Below are 26,655 nucleotides of genomic sequence, written 5' to 3' on the forward strand. Positions count from 1 at the left end.
TGAATATCTTCAACACAAAAATGAAGCTGATTGCAAAACAAAAAACCCTGATAGTTAAATATATATATATATAATTATATTTATATTACACACTCTACTCATTGATTAGAAACACAATCTTGATACTGTAATCAAATATTTCCTGGTTGTAAAGATAAAAAACACACATAGCAACACTCTATGAACATAAACATAAGCATGATTAAATGCAAATAATTATTTCTGAATAACAAAATATGTTTTTCTACCAAAGGTATGATGCAACATTACAATGTAAATAAACTACTGTTAATAGCAGTCTTGTGTCGGGAGAGTCTGTTTACGACTCTGCCTCCTTCTAGATGAACATGTTACACTCACCACCTCCTGGGGGACAACAGGCTTTGCTACACATCTGAAAACTAATCTAAAAATCCCCCAATACATCTCCAATGTGATATAAGACTATATGTGAAGTGATGTAGCGAGACAACTGTAATGTATATATATATTAACTAGTCATGTATATATATATATATATATATATATATATATATATATATATGTATGTGTATATATATATATATATATATATATGTATATATATTATGTGTATATATATATATATATATGTATATATATATATATATATATATATACACATACATATATATATATATATATATACATACATATATATATATATACATACATATATATATATATATATATATATAAACTAGTAATATACATTTTAACTAGTAATGTATATATATATATATATATATATATATATTAACTAGTAATATATATATAGTAACTAGTAATGTATCTATATTACCTACAACATCTGCACAATCCAATTTTCTCTCTCTCTCTATCTTAATATTTTACAAATGTTACTGTATCTTATTAATTCATGTGCACTGGTTACTAACTTGGCTACTACACTGATTAATAAATTGGTTACTGCTTTCACTATTAACTTGGCTACTACATTGGTTATGAACTTGTTACTACCTAGGCTACTAAATTAGTGCTACCTTGGTTACTAACTTGGCTCCTGCATAGTTAATATATTTTTACTACCCTCATTACTGACTTGGTTACTAACTTGGTCACTACATTTTTACAACATTGGTTACTACCTTTGTTACTACATTGGTTACTAACTTGGTAACTAACTTTGTTAATACCCTATTCCTGTCTTGGTTTATTTTCTACTAACTTGGTCACTGCCTTGGTTACTGCCTTTTTTAACTACTCTGGTTACTACCTTAGTTACTAACTTGGTCACTACCTGGGTTATTACATTTTTACTAACTTGGTTATTAACTTGTTACTACATTTATAATTACTACGTTGCTTACTAACTTGGTCACTAAATTTTTACTACATTGGTTACTAACTTTTACCACCTTGGTTGCTAACTTAGTTAGTACCTTCATTACTACATTGGTTACTAACTTGGTAATTAACTTTGTTAATACCCTATTCCTGTCTTGGTTACTTATTTTTTACTAACCTGGTCACAACCTTGGTTACTGCCTTTTTTAACTACTCTGGTTACTACCTTGATTACTAACTTGGTCATTACCTGGTTACTACCTCAGTTATTACATTGCTACTAAATTGGCAATTAACTTGTCACTACATTTGTTTTTACTATGTTGGTTACTAAATTGGTTAATTGTTACTACTTTTTTACTAACTTGGTAACGAGATTGGTTACGAACTTGGTTATTACCTTGCTTACTAACTTGGAAACTAGATTGGTTACGAACTTGGTTATTACCTTGCTTACTAACTTTGTTACTTACTTGGTAACCACTGTTTTACTACCCTGGTTAATACTTTTTTTTACTACTTTGGTTACTGTGGGTGTGTGACAATCATTGGTACTTTAACTGAACTTGTTTACTACCTTGGTTACTTTATTCTACTACCCTGGTTACTACCTTGGTTACTGGTAACTAGATTGGTTACTACCTTTTAATACTTTGGTTAATATCTTGGTTACTAACTTGTTTACTACTTTGGTTAATACCTTTTTTTTTTTTTTTCTTTTTTTTTTACTATTTTATTTACTTTCTTTCTACTACCCTGGGTACTACCTTGGTTACTGGTAACTAGATTGGTTACTACTTTTTGCTACTTTGGTTAATATTTTGGTTATTACCTTGATTACTAACTTGTTTACTACCTTGGTTACTGGTAACTAGATTGGTTACTACCTTTTACTACTTTGGTTAATATCTTGGTTTTTACCTTGGTTACTAACTTGTTTACTACCTTTGTTAATACCTTTTTTTTTACTATTTTGTTTACTTTCTTTCTACTACCCTGGTTACTAACTTGTTTACTACTTTGGTTAATACCTTTTTTTTTCTTCTTTAAAAAAAAAACTATTTTCATTACTTTCTTTCTACTACCCTGGGTACTACCTTGGTTACTGGTAACTAGATTGGTTACTACTTTTTGCTACTTTGGTTAATATCTTGGTTATTACCTTGGTTACTGGTAACTAGATTGGTTACTACCTTTTACTACTTTGGTTAATATCTTGGTTATTACCTTGGTTACTAACTTGTTTACTACCTTTGTTAATACCTTTTTTTTTTACTATTTTGTTTACTTTCTTTCTACTACCCTGGGTACTACGTTGGTTACTGGTAACTACATCGGTTACTACCGTTTACTACTTTGGTTAATATCTTGGTTATTACCTTGATTACTAACTTGTTTACTACCTTGGTTAATACCTTCTTTTTTTTTTTTTTTACTATTTTGTTTACTTTCTTTCTACTACTCTGGGTACTACCTTGGTTACTGGTAACTAGATTGGTTACTACCTTTTTACTAGCATGATTACTCATTTGGTTACTAACTTGGTTACTACCTTTTTATTACCTTGGTTACTACAATGGTTACTACATGAATTACTACCTTTTTCTTGAGGACAACAGGCTTTGCTACACATCTGAAAACTAACCCTAAAATAAAGGTTGCTTTACAGTTTGGACGATGCACTTCCAGTATGTTAGTGTGGGACATCCCAGGTGTACACTACCTAAAAGGTGTTCAATAATAGTAATATTTGGGATCTTTAAGTACTAAAATATGAGATATTCTCTTTTTAAATAAAGTATATCACATTTAGTGTTGGAGTACATTTTAGTACAGGTAAGCAAGTTAACAATATTGTATCAAAAATGTAAAATAACATGATGAGTAAAGTCAGTATCAACGTTATCAATGCAGTGGTTGTCAAACTGTGGTACGCAGGCGCCATCTAGTGGTGGGCCAAAGAATCGCTTGATTAAATATTGCCATGACATGATTTCAGCTGTGGTTACAATCCTAATACTGTATGTAGGCCGTGGTCAACTGTGGAAGTGTGCAGTGTGTGTAGGAGAAGGAAATGTGCAGTGTGTGTAGGAGAAGGAAGAGTGCAGAGTGTGTAGGAGAAGGAAGTGTGCAGTGTGTGTAGGGGAAGGAAGTGTGAAGGAGAAGGAAGTGTGCAGTGTGTGTAGGAGAAGGAAGTGTGCAGAGTGTGCAGGGGAAGGAAGTGTACAGTGTGTGTAGGAGAAGGAAGTGTGCAGTGTGTGTAGGAGAAGGAAGTGTGCAGTGTGTGTAGGAGAAGGAAGTGTGCAGAGTGTGTAGGAGAAGGAAGTGTGCAGTGTGAGTAGGAGAAGGAAGTGTGCAGTGTGTGTAGGAGAAGGAAGTGTGCAGAGTGTGTAGGAGAAGGAAGTGTGCAGAGTGTGTAGGAGAAGGAAGTGTGCAGAGTGTGTAGGAGAAGGAAGTGTGCAGTGTGTGTAGGAGAAGGAAGTGTGCAGTGTGTGTAGGAGAAGGAAGTGTGCAGAGTGTGTAGGAGAAGGAAGTGTGCAGAGTGTGTAGGAGAAGGAAGTGTGCAGAGTGTGTAGGGGAAGGAAATGTGCCGTGTGTGTAGGAGAAGGAAATGTGCCGTGTGTGTAGGAGAAGGAAGAGTGCAGAGTGTGTAGGAGAAGGAAGTGTGCAGTGTGTGTAGGGGAAGGAAGTGTGAAGGAGAAGGAAGTGTGCAGTGTGTGTAGGAGAAGGAAGTGTGCAGAGTGTGCAGGGGAAGGAAGTGTGAAGGAGAAGGAAGTGTGCAGTGTGTGTAGGAGAAGGAAGTGTGCAGAGTGTGCAGGGGAAGGAAGTGTACAGTGTGTGTAGGAGAAGGAAGTGTGCAGTGTGTGTAGGAGAAGGAAGTGTGCAGTGTGTGTAGGAGAAGGAAGTGTGCAGTGTGTGTAGGAGAAGGAAGTGTGCAGAGTGTGTAGGAGAAGGAAGTGTGCAGTGTGTGTAGGAGAAGGAAGTGTGCAGTGTGTGTAGGAGAAGGAAGTGTGCAGAGTGTGTAGGAGAAGGAAGTGTGCAGAGTGTGTAGGGGAAGGAAATGTGCCGTGTGTGTAGGAGAAGTAAGTGTGCAGTGTGTGTAGGAGAAGGGAGTGTGCAGAGTGTGCAGGGGAAGGAAGTGTGAAGGAGAAGGAAGTGTGCAGTGTGTGTAGGAGAAGGAAGTGTGCAGAGTGTGCAGGGGAAGGAAGTGTACAGTGTGTGTAGGAGAAGGAAGTGTGCAGTGTGTGTAGGAGAAGGAAGTGTGCAGTGTGTGTAGGAGAAGGAAGTGTGCAGAGTGTGTAGGAGAAGGAAGTGTGCAGTGTGTGTAGGAGAAGGAAGTGTGCAGTGTGTGTAGGAGAAGGAAGTGTGCAGAGTGTGTAGGAGAAGGAAGTGTGCAGAGTGTGTAGGGGAAGGAAATGTGCCGTGTGTGTAGGAGAAGTAAGTGTGCAGTGTGTGTAGGAGAAGTAAGTGTGCAGTGTGTGTAGAAGAAGTAAGTGTGCAGTGTGTGTAGGGGAAGGAAGTGTGCAGTGTGTGTAGGGGAAGGAAGTGTGTAGGAGAAGGAAGTGTGCAGTGTGTGTAGGAGAAGTAAGTGTGCAGTGTGTGTAGGGGAAGGAAGTGTGCAGTGTGTGTAGGGGAAGGAAGTGTGCAGTGTGTGTAGGGGAAGGAAGTGTGTAGGAGAAGGAAGTGTGCAGTGTGTGTAGGAGAAGGAAGTGTGCAGTGTGTGTAGGGGAAGGAAGTGTGTAGGAGAAGGAAGTGTGCAGCGTGTGTAGGAGAAGGAAGTGTGCAGTGTGTGTAGGAGAAGGAAGTGTGCAGTGTGTGTAGGGGAAGGAAGTGTGCAGTGTGTGTAGGGGAAGGAAGTGTGTAGGAGAAGGAAGTGTGCAGTGAGTGTAGGACAAGGAAGTGTGCAGTGTGTGTAGGAGAAGGAAGTGTGCAGTGTGTAGGGGAAGGAAGTGTGTAGGAGAAGGAAGTGTGCAGCGTGTGTAGGAGAAGGAAGTGTGCAGTGTGTGTAGGAGAAGGAAGTGTGCAGTGTGTGTAGGGGAAGGAAGTGTGCAGTGTGTGTAGGGGAAGGAAGTGTGTAGGAGAAGGAAGTGTGCAGTGTGTGTAGGAGAAGGAAGTGTGCAGAGTCGGTAGGAGGGGGCGCCACATTGCACAATCTACAAAAATATATCAAATCTTTGTGCTGACCTCGGCTCTGAAGAAGAACTACTGCTGCTGGGTTAGAGTGAAAAGTTTAATTAATAATAATTTATCAAGATAAGCCAGAGAATGACAACATTTATACAGCAAGCAGCACATTTGTGTGAGAGCCTAAACAATATATAGATGCAAGTGAACATTTGTTAATAATTCATATCCATACCAGACCAATTGTTGGCACACAATCCTTATTAAACACTCTCAGACATCCTAGCCTATTTATCTGAAATTGTTGTCTTACTCTGTCTGCATAATAATAATAATAATAATAATAGGTGTTCAAAGGTGTTTTATCGCTTATAACAATTGTTGTAAAACTTTATATTGGTTTTCATGCCCATAATAAATGATCATCCACGGCCTTTTTATGAATAAACAAACAGGCTTTATGCTGCTTTGGATTCTCCACCATGACAGTTGCACTGCATCTTAGTTATTATTTTACTATCAGGCTAATTGTTTAAATAGATTATATGTTATGTTTGTTGTCTTCTCCCTGCCTTCTCTATTGGTTTTTCAGTTTCTTCCACAGTCTTTTGTCCCCAACGAGGCACACCTGCTGCTTCCTGGTAGCATTTAAGCGCGTCTCCACCAGCTGGTCCCCGCCGGTTATTGTTCCTGAACTCCGCTCTGACATGTGCCACCTTGATTCTGCTTCCCTTGCTTTCGCATATTTCTGTAATATTGACCTCGTTGTGTTTTTGTTTTCCTAGCCACCTTGTTTTGAGAGGACTAGTTTTTGCCACGCTGTGTGCGTCCTGACCTTTGCTCTGCCAACCTCTGAAAGAGTCTACTTTTGTTATATTTCCCATGGTGTGCACTTTTGCCCCATCACCCTTAGTTACCATTTTGGACTTATTAAATATTTTCATTTGTTATCGCGTCCCTTGCCTCCATTCTCTGCATCCCGGGGTCCACCCTTGAACTCTACCCTAACATTATATTCTTTATTCAGATTCTTGTAATGCAAAAACCGTTGACATTTAAAACAATATATATTATCTCTTTTTTTTAATAAAAAAAAAAAAAGGATAATTAATATCCGCAATGCAGCAGGGGGGTGGCGTGGCCTGCGGCGAAATGGAGTGTGCCAGGACCGGCTTCGAGATCAGCGGCAGGTGCGTAGATGACACAGCTGTGAGTGTTTGTCTGATCACCTGTCGCTCTGTTAAAGGCAGCAGTCGGGAAGGAGAAAGTGTTGTTGTTGTTGGTGATGGCGGTTGGTGACACACGGGCACGAATGAGAGCGAGAGCGAGAACAAGACGACACGACACTCTGGGAGAAACCATTCATGTGCTCGAGCGAGAAGGAGAAGACAGACACAACACGATGGCTGAAAAGCAAGACAAAAGAGATTTATTGAAAAATAAATCCTCGTATCAAATCATGCATTCCGAAGAACCCAGAAACAAAAGGCTTCCACAATTTGGCCAAATTGCGGAAGCCTCTTGGCCAAATTGTGGAAGCCTCTTTTTTCCGGGTTCTTCGGACCACCAGTTACCGACATGACAGCAGCGTGCATGGTTTGATACAAAGATTTATTTTTCAATAAATGTCTTTTGTCTTGTTGTGTCTGTCTTCTCCTTCTCGCGTGAGCACATGAATGGTTTCTCCCAGAGTGTCGTCTGTCTTGTCTCGCTCTCATTCGTGCCCGTCTGTCACCAACCGCCAACAACAACAACAACAACAACACTTTCTCCTTCCCAACTGCTGCCTTCCGTCAGTCTACCCCAGGGCAGCTGTGGCTATGAAAGTAGTTTACCACCACCAGGTGTAAACGATTGATGGGTTCTACATGTAAAGCGACTTTGGGTACTTAGAAAAGCGCTATATAAATCCCAGTTATTATTATTATTATTATTTAACATAGCGACAGGTGATCAGACAATTTTGCCGCAGGCCACGCCCCCCCCCCCCACCCCCCCACTGCTGCAAATATACTGTTTGTCTGGGTCAGGGGTCTGCAACCTTTACCAGTCAAAGAGCCATTTTGACCAGTTTCACAAATTATAGAAAACAATGGGAGCCGCAAAAATTTTTGAAATTTTAAATGAAATAACACTGCATACAAAGTTGTTTTTTTTGCTTTGTGCTATGTATACACCAGGGGTCTCAAACACGCTGCCCACACCTTTATATGGAATTGTTAAGCTGGTGCGGCACACAGGTTTTAAATGCCGTGACGATACAGCATATAGCGCTCACTACAACCAGCGTGCCTGATCAGCCACATGTTGAATGGGGCTTCCGCTTGCTCACGTAAGTGACAGCAAGGCATACTTGTTCAACAACCACACAGGTTACACTGACGGTGGTGGTATAAAAAAATTTTTTTTAACACTCTTACTAATAATGCGCCACACTGTGAACCCACACCCAACAAGAATAACAAACACATTTTGGGAGAACATCTGCACCGTAACACAACATAAACACAACAGGACAAATACCCAGAATCCCATGCAGCCCTAACTCTTCCGGGATACATTATACACCCCCCCGCTACCAAACCCCGCCCACCTCAACCGACGCACAGAGAGAGAGGGGGGGGGGGGGGGGTTGATGTGTGAGGGAGCAGGCTTGGGGTGGGGGCGGGGTTTGGTGGTAGCAGGGGTGCATAATGTAGCCCGGAAGAGTCAGGGCTGCATGGGATTCTAGGTGTTTGTTCTGTTGTGTTAAGGTGCAGATGTTCTCCCGAAATGTGTTTGTCATTCTTGTTTGGTTTTGGTTCAAAGTGTAGCGCATTATTAGTAAGAGTGTTAAAGTTGTTTTATATGGTCACCGTCAGTGTAACCTGTGTGGCTGTTGACCAAGTATGCCTTGCTGTCACGTAGGTGTGCAAGCAGAAGATGAATATTGTATAACAAATGTTGGGCTGGCACGCTGTTAATACAGATTGTAGAGGGCGCCAAATGTTGAACCATCATGGCACGCCCTTATTATAACTGTGAGGGTGAAAATCGGTGAATATAAATCCCGGGAGTTTTCTGCGAGAGGCACTGAAATCCGGAAGTCTCACGGGAAAATTGGGGGGTTCAGCAAGTAAGCTGCTGAGCCGCATCAGAGTGATCAAAGAGCCGCATGCGGCTCCGGAGCCGCGGGTTGCCAACCCCTGGTCTGGGTGGAGATAGGGCCGAGGTCCAGAGTCCACGCTCGGACCTGGAGCCCACCCTGCTCCGACTTCTTGTACTTCTTACCAGCTCTCTCACTCCATACTCCTTCTCCACTTTCCTCCTCAGCTCTTTGAAACATTTCTCCATGCGCTCGTGGAAAGGACGCAGGTCATCGGTCACTCTCCTCCCATGGAGAGCGATACCTCCGCCGAGCAGTGGCATCTGTAAGAAACACACTTCCATGTGTATGGGACGCACATGTGACACAATGGGCCTCATCTACTAAGATCTGAATAACGAGTGCTAAACATGTGCAAAGTGTAAAATTGTGTGTACTATATTAGTGGGCTAGTTGTGGGTGATCGACTAAGACTGCGTGTACAATGATAACGAGCTCAAAAGTGGTGCAGGCCGTCATATTTAAATGAAGCCGTCACCAGGGAGATACTCATTTACCGCACATTTACGTTGTCATGCTCAATCTGTGGCGTTTTGCTATGTTTTGAAACAAGCCATTTTAGAAACCGAACACACTTTTTAGTGCGCCAGAGGTGCACTCTAGGACAGTGTTTTTCAACCACTGTGCCGCGGCACACTAGTGTGCCGTGGGATACAGTCTGGTGTGCCGTGGGAGATTATCTAATTTCACCTATTTGGGTTAAAAATATTTTTTGCAAACCAGTAATTATAGTCTGCAAATTATGTTGTTGTTGAGTGTCGGTGCTGTCTAGAGCTCGGCAGAGTAACCGTGTAATTCTCTTCCATATCAGTAGGTGGCAGCCGCTAGCTAATTGCTTTGTAGATGTCGGGAATAGCGGGAGGCAGTGTGCAGGTAAAAAGGTATCTAATGCTTAAACCAAAAATAAACAAAAGGTGAGTGCCCCTAAGAAAAGGCATTGAAGCTTAGGGAAGGCTATGCAGAACGAAACTAAAACTGAACTGGCTACAAAGTAAACAAAAACAGAATGCTGGACGACAGCAAAGACTTACTGTGGAGCAAAGACAAAGTACATCCAAACCTGACATGACAATCAATAATGTCCCCACAAAGAAGGATAAAAACAACTGAAATATTCTTGATTGCTAAAACAAAGTAGATGAAATTGTTACAGGAAAATACCAAAAAAAGAGAAAAAGCCGCCAAAATTGGAGCGCAAGACAAGAAGGAAAACACTACACACAGGAAAACAGCAATAAGTCAGGGCGTGATGTGACATTTGGTGACAGTACACCTACTTTGAGACAAGAGCTATATTGATGCATGGTTGGTTATGCTTTAAAGTCATATCCAACAATTGTGACAACGACTTTTTAAAAACTTTTTTGGTTTTTAATGATTTCTGCTGGTGGTGTGCCTCCCGGATTTTTTCAACGCAAAAAATGTGCCTTGGCTCAAAAAAGGTTGAGAAACACTGGACCGGCGAGTGAGCGCTGGAATTATATTGCAAGAGGTTTGTTCATATCGGAGATGTGTTAAGAACACATCTTAGTTCTCAGCCGACAAGCTTTATGCTCTCCTTTGCTCTCTGCGTTTCGCTCCTTGTCTGATGTCCTTGTTGTCCTCCTACAGTGTTTTCCCGAGTTTTTCCTGTTGGATCTCCTGTCGATCCTCGACCCCCCTTGCATGGACACAGACTCTGACGCCTCTCTCTCGCCCTAGATCATCTGCCTGCCCCACGGACAGTCTTCCTGCTTTGTCCCGCCTCTCGCTCGCCTCAATACTAGGTAACACACACTTCAGCTAATCCTACACATAGCCTCACACATACACTCTCTTGGGTTTAGTCACACACCATTCTATAGTTTATTTATTAGTATTGTTTCATTATTATATATATTATATTGTGTATTTATATATATATATATATATATAATAAATCATAGAGCAACATTGCCCTCTTGTGGAACTGTGTCGTCACAACTCCCTCCTCCAACCATAACAATATCTTCTATATCAGGGATTTTCAAACTGTGGTACATCTAGTGCAGGGGTGCTCATTACGTTGATCGCGAGCTACCGGTCGATCTCGGAGGATGTGTCAGTCGATCACCAGCCAGGCATTAAAAAAATAGTCCTAAAAATGAGCGATCATAAATCTTCACCATGACGTCACTTTCGTCACTTGATTGACATTCACGGCACCCGAGGGTCTTCTGAGATGACGCTGGCTGCTGCCAGCTCATTAAAATTACCGACTGGAAGGCGAGAAACACTTTATTTCAACAGACTCTGGCGCCGTACCTGTTGTCAAAACTCCAAAGACCGACTGCACAGTTGCGCTAACAAAACAAGAGTCTCAGAAAGCTGGCGTGCACAAGCTAGCAAGCTACGGAGTTTGCCGACAATGTATTTCTTGTAAAGTGTATACAAAGGAGTACGGAAGCTGGACAAATAAGATGCCAAAAACCAACCACTTTCATGTGGTATTGGACAGAAAGGAGGACTTTTTTCTCCTCCATTCGAAAATGCGGACGTTTTTAGCACCACTCTCTGATTCCAATCAATGCAAGTCATCAGAATCAGGTAATAAATAAATAAATGATAAATGGGTTGTACTTGTATAGCGCTTTTCTACCTTCAAGGTACTCAAAGCGCTTTGACACTACTTCCACATTTACCCATTCACACACACATTCACACACTGATGGAGGGAGCTGCCATGCAAGGCGCTAACCAGCACCCATCAGGAGCAAGGGTGAAGTGTCTTGCTCAGGACACAACGGACATGACGAGGTTGGTACTAGGTGGGGATTGAACCAGTGACCCTCGGGTTGCGCACGGCCACTCTTCCACTGCACCAACTTATATTCTTATCTTCATGAAAGAAAGGAATCTATATGTGTTAAACATGCCTGTATTATCTTTAAACACCTTAACTTGTTAACAATATTAACTATATGTATTAAACATACTTGTATTATCATTAAACACCTTTAATTTATTAACAATATTAACTATATGTATTAAACATTCTTGTATTATCATTAAACACCTTTAATGTATTAACAATATTAACTATATGTGTTAAACATGCTTGCATTATCATTAAACATCTTTAACTTATTAACAAAAACATATATTTCATAAATAAGTAAATATAAATTATATATATGAATGAGGTAGATCCCAACGACTTGATCAATTGAAAAGTAGCTCGCCTGCAGAAAAAGTGTGAGCACCCCTGATCTAGTGGTATGCGAAAAAATCACTAGATTAAAGTACAGTTCAGTACTTTCCTATATCCAAACGCAGAGTTACTGTTCAAATTGTGAGTAATATTACAATAGCCAAAACATATATATATATATAATTGTTAAATAAAACCTCTGCTTTGTTTCTAATGATGTATGTATTTTAATGTTGGTCATGGTGGTGGTACTTGGAGAACCGAGTGTTTTCTGAGGTGGTAAGTTTGGAAACCAGGGTTCTAGATGGAAAAACGAACGCCATTAAAAACAAATGCCAACAGACACTGTCTGATGTCTCCAAATCAGCTCTTAGAGTAGCAGAATGATGGAAAAACAGGTTGACTTGATATGCTTTATTGTGCTTGGTTGTATCCATTAAACCAAATCTTATTGTATTTACAATCCACAAAGTATGTAGAAATAATGTCAGTCGCCCATTTTGAATATTCCGCTCCGAATATATTCGTCAATTTCTGTAAATTCGGGATGGATTTGTCACAAGAGTAACAGTGGTTAGAGTGTCCGCCCCGAGATGGGTAGGTTGTGAGTTCAAACCCCGGCCGAGTCATACCAAAGACTATAAAAATGGGACCCATTATTTCCCTGCTTGGCACTCAGCATCAAGGGTTGGAATTGGGGGTTAAATCAACAAAAATGATTCCCGGGCGTGGCTGCTGCTCACTGCTCCCCCCACCTCCCAGGGTGTGATCAAGGGTGATGGGTCAAATGCAGAGAATAATTTCGCCACACCTAGTGTGTGTGTGACAATCATTGGTACTTTAACTTTATATCTGTCGGTAAACTCGCCATGAAAGCGCTAAAACATACCGGTATAGTGAGTTTACATTATTCACCCAAGGAACTTTAGTTATTAGAGAGTTCCGGTCGGACGGTTTTTCACGGGACACATTTTCGGGCGTTGTTGTTGCAGCCACCAAACCGGATCCCCTCAACGCCTTGACTGCGCCTAGAAATTATGTCCATAAAAGTTATGAACAGAATGGGTGACAAAGGGCAGCCTTGGCGGAGTCCAACCCTCACTGGAAACGTGTCCGACTTACTACCGGCAATGCGGACCAAGCTCTGGCACTGAATCATACAGGGAGCGGACCGCCACAATCAGACAGTCCGATACCCCATACTCTCTGAGCACTCCCCACAGGACTTCCCGAGGGACACGGTCGAATGCCTTCTCCAAGTCCACAAAGCACATGTAGACTGGTTGGGCAAACTCCCATGCACCCTCAAGGACCCTGCCCAGAGTATCGAGCTGGTCCACAGTTCCACGACCGGGACGAAAACCACACTGTTCCTCCTGAATCCGAGGTTCGACTATCCGGCGTAGCGTCCTCTCAGTACACCTGAATAGACCTTACCGGGAAGGCTGAGGAGTGTGATCCCACGATAGTTAGAACACACCCTCCGGTTCCCCTTCTTAAAGAGAGGAACCACCACCCCGGTCTGCCAATCCAGAGGTACCGCCCCCGATGTCCACGCGATGCTGCAGAGTCTTGTCAACCAAGACAGCCCCACAGCATCCAGAGCCTTAAGGAACTCCGGGCGGATCTCATCCACCCCCGGGGCCTTGCCACTGAGGAGCTTTTTAACTACCTCAGCAACCTCAGCCCCAGAAATAGAAGAGTCCACCACAAAAGGTCAAAGACAAAGCTATTCGGTTTCTTGTGAGTATATACACTTCACTGCCGATGTGGGGGGGCGCCACCTAAAATCTTGCCTAGGGCGCCAGATTGAAAATAGACCTGAATAGACCCGCTCATCAACAGTGCGCCCTATAATCCAGTGCGCCCTATCGTCCGGGAAAATACGGTACACCAGGCCTGTTGTGTGTAATGTGCAGAGTAGTTTCTGCATGAATATGAAGAAAGACAACAGTGAGATATAAACATGGTTACCTGCCACGCTATGAGGTCTTTTAAACGCAGCAGCTTCTCTTTGTCCTCCGTGTGCTTCTCAGCATACTCTTCTGTGAAGAAAGCCTAAGAGCAAGAAACCTTTTGATCGTACGTTTGTTTCGGCCTCGGTGAGTTCCGCAAGGGTCCGCGATGTTGTACCTTCTCGTATTTGGCGAAGCCGCCCATGACGGCCGGGTCCACGATGCCGTTGAGCAGCATGGAGAGAGGGTTGATGGGCAGACTCCAGTCGGCCTGATACTGGTTGATCATGGCGAGGATCTTCTCGTTGGTGGACTCCATGGTTTCTATGGCGTTCTCCAACGGGGACAAGGTGGTCTGGAGATGTGTCGATGCAGGAACAGAAGACATTAGTCACTGGATATATGACCATAGGCAGGATGGATTAAAGGCACACGAGACTTACATGTTGCATGTCATTGGCCTCGAACCAGCGCAGGATCCCCGGCAATTTATAGACGGTGGTGAAGGTTGTGCGCTCGATCCACATAGACTTGAAGACAACATTAATTATGTCAGAGTTATACATTCCATATTACATGTGTATATATTTGCAGTTTAAATCTACCACACTGACACCAGTATAAAACCACCACCTTTTTTAAAAATGCCTGTTTTTAAATCCAAATCAATCAATCTTTTTTAATATCATTGTGGAGGTCTTGCTCCTCCGGGTTCCCTGGACCACCAATGGCGGACATGACAGCCGTGTTCATCTTTGCGAACAATGATTTATTTTGCAATAAGTTGTGCTTTTCAGCCACGTTCAAGTTTCTCTCGCTCGTTCTCCAACATCAACAACCTCCTCTCCTTCCCGACTGCTGCCTTTAACAGATGATCAGACAAACACTCACAGCTGTGTCATCTACGCACCTGTCACTAATCTCGAAGCCGATCCTGACACACCCCGCTTCGCTGCAGGTCCGCAGGCCACGCCCCCCACCCCCACAGTCATCTTCTATATGTCATGTCTGTGTAATCATGTTTTGTTTTAGTCATGTCATGTTTTGTTTTGTTTAGTTATTGGACTCTTTAGTTTCTGGCTTTTCACTCCCTTGTCTTGTTTCCATAGTTACCCATTAGTTCATACTTGTCAACCTTGAGACCTCCGATTTCGGGAGGTGGGGGGTGGGGGCGTGGTCGGGGGTGGGGCAGGGCGTGGTTGGGGGCGTGGTTAAGAGGGGAGGAGTATATTGACAGCTAGAATTCACCAAGTCAAGTATTTCATATATATATATATATATATATATATATATATATATATCCTGAAAATATGCAAACAAAACTGTGTTTAGATAATTGATATTTCAAACTTGCATAAATAAATCTTAAGGAATATAACATAACTTGGCTTCTGAGAGCTTCAAAATGTAATGAATAAAATGCTAAAGTTGTTGATAAACAAGCAATTATTTTAATATTTAAATATGGTCATTTTAAATGAATTATTATGATAATTTAAAATTAATTATTTCAAATATGTTTATTTTAATGTATAATTCTAATGCCTGGATGTAATAAGGAGTCAGAAAAAATACAAATAAAAATACAATTAATTTTGATGTTTTTAGCAAAATATAGTAAAAAATTTATTTAGTTTTTTTTTTTTTTTAATTAATAAATATATGTATTTTTAGGTAAGATAAACATAATAATACAATTTATCTCTTGTCTGGATGATTTAGTTCTTGTCACACTGTTGTCCTCCCGTCGTGAAAAAAGGCTGTCCTCACTCAGGTCCGCATGGAGCTGGAGGGGCCGTGGCCTCCAGCTCCGGCTGAAAATCGGGAGATTTTCGGGAGAATATTTGTCCCGGGAGGTTTTCGGGAGAGGCGCTGAATTTCGGGAGTCTCCCGGAAAATTCGGGAGGGTTGGCAAGTATGCATTAGTTTCACCTGTTTCACGTTTGGACTCATTGTGCACTCTTGCTTGTCACCATAGCAACCCATTAGTTTTCACCTGCCCTCACGACTCACGCACCTGTCTTTAATCATGTCACTATTATTTAAGCTTCCAGTTGCCAGGCTGTCTGTCTGGCGACATCATACCCCTGTCACACTCTGTTTACCTCTGCGTACTTCATGCCCTGTCCAAGTAAGTTTTTTTTTGATTCATGCCACAGTTAGCGACTTTTGTTCATGTCCTTAGTTTTTTGCCCACGTGCAAGTATTGGTTTCATTTGTCAAGTTTGTACTTCCGCCTTGTGCGCGCCTTTAGTTTGTTCTTTTTGTTATAGTAAAATTAAATATGTCTTCACCTTCACGCCATGTCTGGTCCAAATGTTCATTTGCACCACGGGAGAACAAACCACGCCATAGTCCAAGTCTTGACACTATATATCACTGGCGGGTTAGATTGCAATAATTGTCATGTCTGTGTGATCATGTTTTGTTTTAGTTATGTTCGGTTTTGTTTTTGGACTATTTGTGCACTCTTGTTTTGTCACCAGGACGACCGATTAGTTGCGCCCGTTTTCACGTTCGGTCTCACACACCTGTTGTCAATCATGTCTGTAGTATTTAAGTCCATTGTTTTCAGTTAGTCTGCCTGACAACATCACACGTTATCATCACTCTGCTTCATGCCATGTTCACAGTCCCGTGCCAAGTAAGTTTTTGTTTCATGTTTATAGTTTTTTGCCTTTGTGCACGTCTTTTGTTTTCATTAGCCAAGTTTTGTACCTCCGCCATTGTGCGCGCCTTTCGTTTGTTCTTTTTTTGATAGTGTTAAATAAAATCATGAACTCACATTCCCGTCTTGCCCGCGCCAACTTTCCGTTGCCTTCCGGGAAAACAAACCCCAAGGACCAAGTCCTGACAATAATAAGTTCATCATATTTCTTAGCTGCTTGGCAGTTGTTTGACGCTCCAATGATCACCATCATGGTTTTTCTCTGTGCAACACCATGCATTTCTCCAGGTCACTTGTGTGTGAGTGACAGGAAGAAAAGCTCTGGCTAACTTGGGGATGAGTTGTTCCGAGCCCCCTGTTTGTAAATCTCTAAAACCCTAATATAAGAGTACCAATACTTTAGAGCAGAGGTGTCAAAGTCTGTTTCACTGAGGGCCACGTTGCAGTTATGTTTGGCCCCAGAGGGCCACTTCTAATGGTGAACACTATTATTACACCATTTTTTATGCATTTTATTAGTAGATATTTTTAAAAACTAAAATGTGAAAAAAATATGGTAAATTGCAATAATTTGACCTCAAAAAGTAGTGTATATTACTGTAAATACTGTATATTTATGTAAAACTGTTTATTTTGTTGACCACTGACCGAAGAAATAATAAACTAAACTAAATGGAAAAAGAGTACTGCTGTACGGCGTTCCTCCTCATTGAGCCAAATTTAATTCTGTCTCTGTTTAATTCCTTGCTTCTTTATCTGTTTAATAAATGTCATCAGTGCTTAAACCTGACAATGATAACACCAATCCAAACTGACTTGTGATAGATAATAATCGTGTACCTAATGTTGTGACTGAAACTACACCAGAGTACCAGAGCCTCGTTTCAATCTGACAGCAACTTGGTATTCATGTTCCCCACTCGTCCATAAAAATCCACTCACAGCAAACTCGTTGTTCGGGTCCACGGGTCCTTTCCTCACGGGTCTGGAATAGTGGAACCGCTGCACGTAGTTGGACTTGTAGAAGCTAGATTGTGTCAATCAAAGGTCAGCGTCATTGAAATGTCTTCTTGTTGGCTCCTGGCACACATTCTCTTCTTCAAATAGCACTGACTTGATGATCTGGTCCGGGACGGGTTTGTTCTTCAGGCGGGGAGGGATCTCTAGCACGGGCTGCACGGTGAAACACTGAATATCTGTTTTACACCGCTAAGGAAACGCAACGCTGCATGGGAAATAGTCTTGCGGACTATAAATACTGGTAGATCAAGTGTTTAATGTCATGTCTGTGTAATCATGTATTGTCTTAGTCATGTTTTGTTTAGTTATTGGACTTTTTAGTTTCTGGCTTTTCACTCCCTTGTCTTGTTTCCATGATTACCCATTAGTTTCACCTGTTCCACGTTTGGACTCATTGCGCACTCTTGTTTGTCACCATAGCAACCCATTAGTTTTCACCTGTCACGTCACGCACCTGTTTCACGTTTTGAGTCACGCACCTGTTTTCGTTAATCATGTCTGTAGTATTTAAGTTCATTGTTTTTCAGTTTGTCTTTCTGGTGACATCCCCACATTTATGCTCTGCACATTTCTGACTCTTTTTTCATGTCCATCGTTCACGCTGCTCCTTTTTGTCCATGCCAAGTAAGTTTTGTTTATTATTGCCACAGTTAGTGTTTTTTGTTGTTCATAGTTTTTGCCTTTGTGCAAGTGTTTGGTTTCATAGTTTGTTCTCCGCCATTGTGCGCGCCTTTTGTTTACTTCCTTGTTTTGTATATTTATAGTGTTTAAATAAAAATGTACCTTCATTCCCGTCCCGCCCGAGCCAACTTTCCTTTGCCTTCGAGAAAAACTAAACCCCAGGACCAAGTCATGACATTTAAAGGCTTTTTCAATTGGCGGCACAGGAGCCATAGTGGCCCCCGAATTCTGTTCAAAACTTGGGAGAAAAACCCTCAGGGCGTTCAATTGATTGCAACTGGACTGTTTGGTTTGACGTTTCGTCTCTCATCCAAGAAGGATAAACTTAAATTGTTCAGATCTAGTCTGAGACTTAGAACTGACTAATCTACCGTAGTTTTCGGACTATAAGACAATGCGCCTTATAACCCGGTGCGCCTAATGTACGGAATAATTCTGGTTGTGTTTACGACCTCGAAGGGATCTTATTTGGTACATGGTGTAATGGTAAGTGTGATCAGTAGATGGCAGTCACACATAAGAGAGACGTGTAGGCGGCAATATGACTCAAGTAAACAACACCACAATTGTGTATGTTCCATTGAAAATATAGAACATTACACATGGCACTCATAAATCTATCAAAATGTTTTAGTAGGACTTTGGTAAGCTATGAAGCTGCACCGCTTGATGGATTGTACTGTGCTTCAACATAGGAGTATTATTATGGTGTGTGTATAAGGTAAGACATACCTGGCATTTTGTTTCGCAATGTTATGCAAAAGCAACTTTTCTTACCTTCTGGTACCTGCTGATCTGTATTTGGGATCTGCATAGGTCCTGAAAATTTGGGCGCGTCCGCCTTTGTAGTCAGTAGTGTAAAGTTCTTACTTATGTATGAACTACGTATGAAATAGTTCAAAAAATGTTTATACCGCATTTTTCGGAGTATAAGTCGCACCAGCAGAAAATGCATAATAACGAAGGAAAAAACCACATATAAGTCGCATTTTTTGGGGAAATGTATTTGATAAAAGCCAACACCAAGAATAGACATTTGAAAGGCAATTTAAAATAAATAAAGAATAGTGAACAACAGGCTGAATAAGTGTACGTTATATGAGGCATAAATAACCAACTGGTATGTTAACGTAACATATTATGGTAAGAGTCATTCAAATAACTATAACATATAGAACATGCTATACGTTTACCAAACAATCTGTCACTCCTAATCGCTAAATCCCATGAAATCTTATACGTCTAGTCTCTTACGTGAATGAGATCAATAATATTATTTGATATTTTTTATGGTAATGTGTTAATAATTTCACACATAAGTCGCTCCTGAGTATAAGTCGCACCCCCGGCCAAACTATGAAAAAAACTGCGACTTATAGTCCGAAAAATACGGTAGTTTGAATAAGGATTTTATTTTTTTATTTATTTATTGTTTTCTGTTACAGACTAAAAACTAAGGTAATACAGATATTTATTGTAAGTTGATCTATGTTTCTCTGTTGTTTGGTTTTCTTTAAAGGGGAACATTATCACCAGACCTATGTAAGCGTCAATATATCGGTAGTTTGAATAAGGATTTTATTTTTTTATTTATTTATTGTTTTCTGTTACAGACTAAAAACTAAGGTAATACAGATATTTATTGTAAGTTGATCTATGTTTCTCTGTTGTTTGGTTTTCTTTAAAGGGGAACATTATCACCAGACCTATGTAAGCGTCAATATATACCTTGATGTTGCACAAAAAAGACCATATATTTTTTTAACCGATTTCTGAACTCTAAATGGGTGAATTTTGGCGAATTAAACGCCTTTCTAATATTCGCTCTCGGAGCGATGACGTCACGTTGTGACGTCACATCAGGAAGCAATCCGCCATTTTCTCAAACACCGAGTCAAATCAGCTCTGTTATTTTCCGTTTTTTTCGACTGTTTTCCGTACCTTGGAGACATCATGCCTCGTCGGTGTGTTGTCGGAGGGTGTAACAACACGAACAGGGACGGATTCAAGTTGCACCAGTGGCCCAAAGATGCGAAAGTGCCAAGAAATTGGACGTTTGTTCCGCACACTTTACCGACGAAAGCTATGCTACGACAGAGATGGCAAGAATGTGTGGATATCCTGCGACACTCAAAGCAGATGCATTTCCAACGATAAAGTCAAGGAAATCTGCCGCCAGACCCCCATTGAATCTGCCGGAGTGTGTGAGCAATTCAGGGACAAAGGCCCTCGGTAGCACGGCAAGCAATGGCGGCAGTTTGTTCCCGACCCTAGCTTCCCTGGCCTGCTGACATCAACTCCAAAACTGGACAGATCAGCTTTCAGGAAAAGACAGCGGATGAGGGTATGTCTACAGAATATATTAATTGATGAAAATTGGGCTGTCTGCACTCTCAAAGTGCATGTTGTTGCCAAATGTATTTCATATGCTGTAAACCTAGTTCATAGTCGTTAGTTTCCTTTAATGCCAAACACATACCAATCGTTGGTTAGAAGGCGATCGCCCAATTCGTCCTCGCTTTCTCCCGTGTCGCTGGCTGTCGTGTCGTTTTCGTCGGTTTCGCTTGCATACGGTTCGAACCGATACGGCTCAATAGCTTCAGTTTCTTCTTCAATTTCGTTTTCGCTACCTGCCTCCACACTACAACCATCCGTTTCAATACATGCGTAATCTGTTGAATCGCTTAAGCCGCTGAAATCCGAGTCTGAATCCGAGCTAATGTCGCTATAGCTTGCTGTTCTTTCCGCCATGTTTGTTTGTGTTGGCTTCACTATGTGACGTCACAGGAAAATGGACGGGTGGTTAAAATCAGGCACTTTGAAGCTTTTTTTAGGGATGGGTAAAATTTTGAAAAAAACTTCGAAAAATATAATAAGCCACTGGGAACTGATTTTTAATGGTTTTAACCATTCTGAAATTGTGATAATGTCCCCCTTTAATATTAAGGATACAATGTTACGCAGAGGTGTACTTAAAACAATTTTATAGAAGAGCGGTACTATTTATACATAGTTGCAAGGGACAGTGGGGGGTTGGCACACAATGTTTTCTCCTCCCTAATTGAGAAGCACTGTCATAAAGTGATTTATGTAACTAAAGTGTTGCTATAGTTTGTTTACTTCAGATGCAGTCATTTGTTCGACTTTGTTAGTCATACTAGTGGTGTTCCTCAAGGTTCCGTCTTAGGGCCTCTCTTTTTCGTCATTCGGGCTATTCAACTGGTGGCCCGGGAGTTCAGTTGAAATTCACTTTTTTGCAGCTCCTTAGAAACACCAGAGTGCTGTCGTAGAGATCACTGACTATGTTGTCTGCAGCAAATAGCAGTTTCTGTTGGCCAGACAAGGATACACTGCAGGGGAGAGTTGCAGATGTCGTCCCCCGGCATGGTGGTGGTGTTGAGGCGCACGGCGCTGGGGAACTGACTCATGAGATGGTTCTGGAAGTCCTCTCTGCGCTCGTACTCTTTACCTCGGTGGATGAACACCTTGTTCTGTTGGAAATGAACAATTACTGTGCAATGTTTAAAAACAATTCTACAAAGTTTGTACATTCTGTCAGCATTTCAGTTCAGGAATTGCATTTTATGTCAGATTCTGTGCAGAGCGCTGATACTGTACGAGCACATTTTACCACCAAACATGAACACACACCCTGAGGAATGGAGGGTAGCCCTGCCCGTAGTATCCCACTGCAAAGTAGTCCGGCTTGGGCCTCAGTATCTTCATTATGTTCTCGTAGAACTTTGCTTGTTTCTCCTGCAGACAGAGAGAGGGAGGGGGGAAAAATCCATACTCTGTGCATTCCATGTGCAGTTGTAGCATTATTTTTCCTTTTTATCTGCTCGCAACGCTGCTCTCAGCAGAATGCGAGGACTTAGATGGTGATGGATGTTGAAGAAAATAAAGTGCACAGCATTCAAGGTCATTTTCTACAACCATATAAATTCTACATTAGCTGAGAGAGCAAACTGCAGGAGTTGTAATGAAGGATTTTTTTCCCCAATGTTGCAAAAAGGTAAGGCCCAACCAGTGAGGAGGTGGATGGAAGAGAGATAGGCGTAGAATCAAAAGGTGGAGGGTTTGAAATAGCTCAACACAAGCAATGAATAGAATTACTTTAAAGGGGAACATTATCACCAGACCTATGTAAGCGTCAATATATACCTTGATGTTGCCGAAAAAAGACCATATATTTTTTTAACCGATTTCCGAACTCTAAATGGGTGAATTTTGGCGAATTAAACGCCTTTCTAATATTCGCTCTCGGAGCGATGACGTCACAACGTGTGTTTGTTTGGCATTAAAGGAAACTAACAACTATGAACTAGGTTTACAGCATATGAAATACATTTGGCAACAACATGCACTTTGAGAGTGCAGACAGCCCAATTTTCATCAATTAATATATTCTGTAGACATACCCTCATGTCAGCCAGGGAAGCTAGGGTCGATATTCTTCTCTTGATCATCTTCGGTGGCATAAGGGACGGTGTGAGCCAAGACATCCAGGGGGTTTAGCTCGCTCGTCTGCGGGAACAAACTGCCGCCATTGCTTGCCGTGCTACCGGGGTCCTTTGTCCTTGAATTGCTCACACACTCCGGCAGATTCAATGGGGGTCTGGCGGCAGATTTCTTTGACTTTATCGTTGGAAATGCATCTGCTTTGAGTGTCGCAGGATATCCACACATTCTTGCCATCTCTGTCGTAGCATAACTTTCGTCGGTAAAGTGTGCGGAACAAACGTCCATTTTCTTGCCGCTTTCGCATCTTTGGGCCACTGGTGCAACTTGAATCCGTCCCTGTTCGTGTTGTTACACCCTCCGACAACACACCGACAAGGCATGATGTCTCCAAGGTACGGAAAACAGTCACATCGTTGTGACGTCACATCGGGAAGCAATCCGCCATTTTCTCAAACACCGAGTCAAATCAGCTCTGTTATTTTCCGGTTTTTCGACTGTTTTCCGTACCTTGGAGACATCATGCCTCGTCGGTGTGTTGTCGGAGGGTGTAACAACACGAACAGGGACGGATTCAAGTTGCACCAGTGGCCCAAAGATGCGAAAGTGGCAAGAAATTGGACGTTTTTGTTCCGCACACTTTACCGACGAAAGCTATGCTACGACAGAGATGGCAAGAATGTGTGGATATCCTGCGACACTCAAAGCAGATGCATTTCCAACGATAAAGTCAAAGAAATCTGCCGCCAGACCCCCATTGAATCTGCCGGAGTGTGTGAGCAATTCAGGGACAAAGGACCTCGGTAGCACGGCAAGCAATGGCGGCAGTTTGTTCCCGCAGACGAGCGAGCTAAACCCCCTGGATGTCTTGGCTCACACCGTCCCTTATGCCACCGAAGTAGATCAAGAGAAGAATATCGACCCTAGCTTCCCTGGCCTGCTGACATGAGGGTATGTCTACAGAATATATTAATTGATGAAAATTGGGCTGTCTGCACTCTCAAAGTGCATGTTGTTGCCAAATGTATTTCATATGCTGTAAACCTAGTTCATAGTTGTTAGTTTCCTTTAATGCCAAACAAACACATACCAATCGTTGGTTAGAAGGCGATCGCCCAATTCGTCCTCGCTTTCTCCCGTGTCGCTGGCTGTCGTGTCGTTTTCGTCGGTTTCGCTTGCATACGGTTCAAACTGATATGGCTCAATAGCTTCAGTTTCTTCTTCAATTTCGTTTTCGCTACCTGCCTCCACACTACAACCATCCGTTTCAATACATGCGTAATCTGTTGAATCGCTTAAGCCGCTGAAATCCGAGTCTGAATCCGAGCTAATGTCGCTATAGCTTGCTGTTCTTTCCGCCATGTTTGTTTGTGTTGGCTTCACTATGTGACGTCACAGGAAAATGGACGGGTGTATATAACGATGGTTAAAATCAGGCACTTTGAAGCTTTTTTTAGGGATATTGCGTGATGGGTAAAATTTTGAAAAAAACTTCGAAAAATATAATAAGCCACTGGGAACTGATTTTTAATGGTTTTAACCATTCTGAAATTGTGATAATGTTCCCCTTTAAAGGAGCCATATGTAATAATTTCATGGCAAGTCATCATTAAATGGCCCTGATATGTCAAAAGGCATTAATAAATCATGTTCTTTTCCAATACCTCTATCACTGAATTGATTAACGTGGACCCCGACTCAAACAAGTTGGAAAACTTATTGGGGTGTTACCATTTAGTGGTCAATTATACGGAATATGTACAGTACTGTGCAATCTACTAATAAAAGTTTCAATCTATCAATAAATCAACTGATAACAGTAGTTCAGCCGGGATATGCTCATTTCAAAATTAGATTTACAGCCCCGAAATCTTGTTATTGTTTTCATTTCGATGCCCCGCCCTCCACCGTTTGACCAATTACAAAGTCGGTGAGTGTGTCACATCCAGGTTGCCAGTTACACACCGCCATCTTCCTCTAGCTACAGCCACTGGTAAAGTTACTAAACATGTCAGACCTTAGTCAATCTAAAAGTTACCATTCTCAACTTATTCATGACAAAGCCAGGAACAAAACGAGGATTTGTATCGAAAGATGGAGACCATTGAATGCCTGATGCCAAACTTGCGAGTTTCCTCCTTGATAGCTAAGTAAGGCATTTATGTTTTCTTATTACTTGTAATAAATAGAAATGGGCATTTGGTATGTAAACTACAGCATATTGTCCAATACAGTGTATGATCTTGTCTAACAAAGCTAGTATGTTCCTGCAACAAATGCTTAGTGTGATGGTTCTTAGCTCCTAGTGTAATGCTTAGCATACTAGCCCGGTCAATGACACATACAGGCTAACGGGGGAAATAAATGCTCGTTAGCCTGTATGTTGATGTGTCGTCCAACTGACAGGCAACATATATTGTGTACAAATAAAAGCTATGTGGATATGAGTAGTGTCAGTGCCTATTTCCTTCTCAACATTAGCACAGCTGTCGTAGTGGCAATGTGAAAGGTATGGAGACAGCCAAATCACATGATAAAATAATTCCTCATTCATGTTTGCATACTTTGGACTACATGCACCAAGTTATATGGCAATCTGAAAGATTTGAAACAGTAGCCTACAGGCATACCTTGGTAAAATGTCTCCTCTTTAGTTTTGGGCGTACATTAAGCATGCTCTAGTTATCTTCACCAGTATAACCATTGCTAGTGTTGGTTGTAGTTGGTTTTAGTCTTTGTTTTCTGATAGTACTGACAATAACCATATGATTGCCATTTGTTGTGATATTATACGTACTTCTTCCTGAAAATAGCCTCATTGCTGTGTAAAATGTGTTGGTTAGAGATTTGTTATTGACAAAACGCTTGTCTATTCAGCTGTTATGGTCTTAGCACCTCAACCCCTAGTAAGAGCCAGTGGAAGTTTGAAGTTCCTTGGAGTAGCCCAGTCCATCCAGCTGGATTCGTATGTATAAGTTGTAACGTTGTGTAAATGGTAAATAAAAAGAGAATACAATGACTTTCAAATCCTTTTCAACTTATATTCAATTGAATAGACTGCAAAGACAAGATATTTAAACGTTTAAACTGAGAAACTTCATGTTTTTTGTGCAAATAATCATTAACTTAGAATTTAATGGCAGCAACACATTGCAAAAAAGTTGTCACAGGGACATTTTTACCACTGTGTTACATGGCCTTTCCTTTTAACAACACTCAGTAAATTTTTGAAGCTTTTCAGGTGGAATTCTTTCCCATTCTTGCTTGATGTACAGCTTAAGTTGTTCAACAGTCCGGGGGTCTCCGTTGTGCTATTTTAGGCTTCATAATGCGCCACACATTTTCAATGGGAGACAGGTCTGGACTACAGGCAGGCCAGTCTAGTACCCGCACTCTTTTACTATGAAGCCACGTTGATGTAACACGTGGTTTGGCATTGTCTTGCTGAAATAAGCAGGGGCGTCCATGGTAACGTTGCTTGGATGGCAACATATGTTGCTCCAAAACCTGTATGTACCTTTCAGCATTAATGGCGCCTTCACAGATGTGTAAGTTACCCATGTCTTGGGCACTAATACACCCCCATACCATCACAGATGCTGGCTTTTCAACTTTGCGCCTATAACAATCCGGATGGTTCTTTTCCTCTTTGGTCCGGAGGACACGAGGTCCACAGTTTCCAAAAACAATTTGAAATGTGGACTCGTCAGACCACAGAACACTTTTCCACTTTGCATCAGTCCATCTTAGATGAGCTCGGGGCCCAGCGAAGCCCGGCAGCGTTTCTGGGTGTTGTTGATAAATGGCTTTCGCTTTGCATAGTAGAGTTTTAACTTGCATTTACAGATGTAACGACCAACTGTAGTTACTGACAGTGGTTTTCTGAAGTGTTCCTCAGCCCAAGTGGTGATATCCTTTACACACTAATGTCGCTTTTTGATGCAGTATCGCCTGAGGGATCGAAGGTCCGTAATTTAATCGCTTACATGCAGTGATTTCTCCAGATTATCTGAACCTTTTGATGATATTACAGACAGTAGATATAAATAAGAAGGGGCGTCCATGATAACGTTGCTTGGATGGCAACATATGTTGCTCCAAAACC

At 41.5% G+C, this 26,655-nt stretch overlaps 1 protein-coding gene across 2 annotated transcripts in view; it reads right to left on the reverse strand.

Annotated features, from left to right (window-relative positions):
- The window catches only part of dock2-like (dedicator of cytokinesis protein 2), a 399,373-nt gene that overhangs the window by 5,806 nt on the left and 366,912 nt on the right, over nucleotides 1-26,655 (reverse strand). For both annotated transcript variants that reach the window (XM_072912417.1, XM_061930395.2), the window contains exons 39-46: nucleotides 21,741-21,845; nucleotides 21,439-21,580; nucleotides 17,503-17,584; nucleotides 17,331-17,415; nucleotides 14,164-14,250; nucleotides 13,899-14,075; nucleotides 13,740-13,823; nucleotides 8,722-8,859 (exon numbers count right to left, since the gene is read on the reverse strand). In XM_072912417.1, the coding sequence (XP_072768518.1) occupies nucleotides 8,722-8,859; nucleotides 13,740-13,823; nucleotides 13,899-14,075; nucleotides 14,164-14,250; nucleotides 17,331-17,415; nucleotides 17,503-17,584; nucleotides 21,439-21,580; nucleotides 21,741-21,845 (900 nt within the window). The remainder of the gene's footprint in view (nucleotides 1-8,721; nucleotides 8,860-13,739; nucleotides 13,824-13,898; nucleotides 14,076-14,163; nucleotides 14,251-17,330; nucleotides 17,416-17,502; nucleotides 17,585-21,438; nucleotides 21,581-21,740; nucleotides 21,846-26,655) is intronic.

This window comes from Nerophis lumbriciformis, linkage group LG36 (assembly GCF_033978685.3).
Source record: "Nerophis lumbriciformis linkage group LG36, RoL_Nlum_v2.1, whole genome shotgun sequence".
Taxonomy (NCBI): domain Eukaryota; kingdom Metazoa; phylum Chordata; class Actinopteri; order Syngnathiformes; family Syngnathidae; genus Nerophis; species Nerophis lumbriciformis.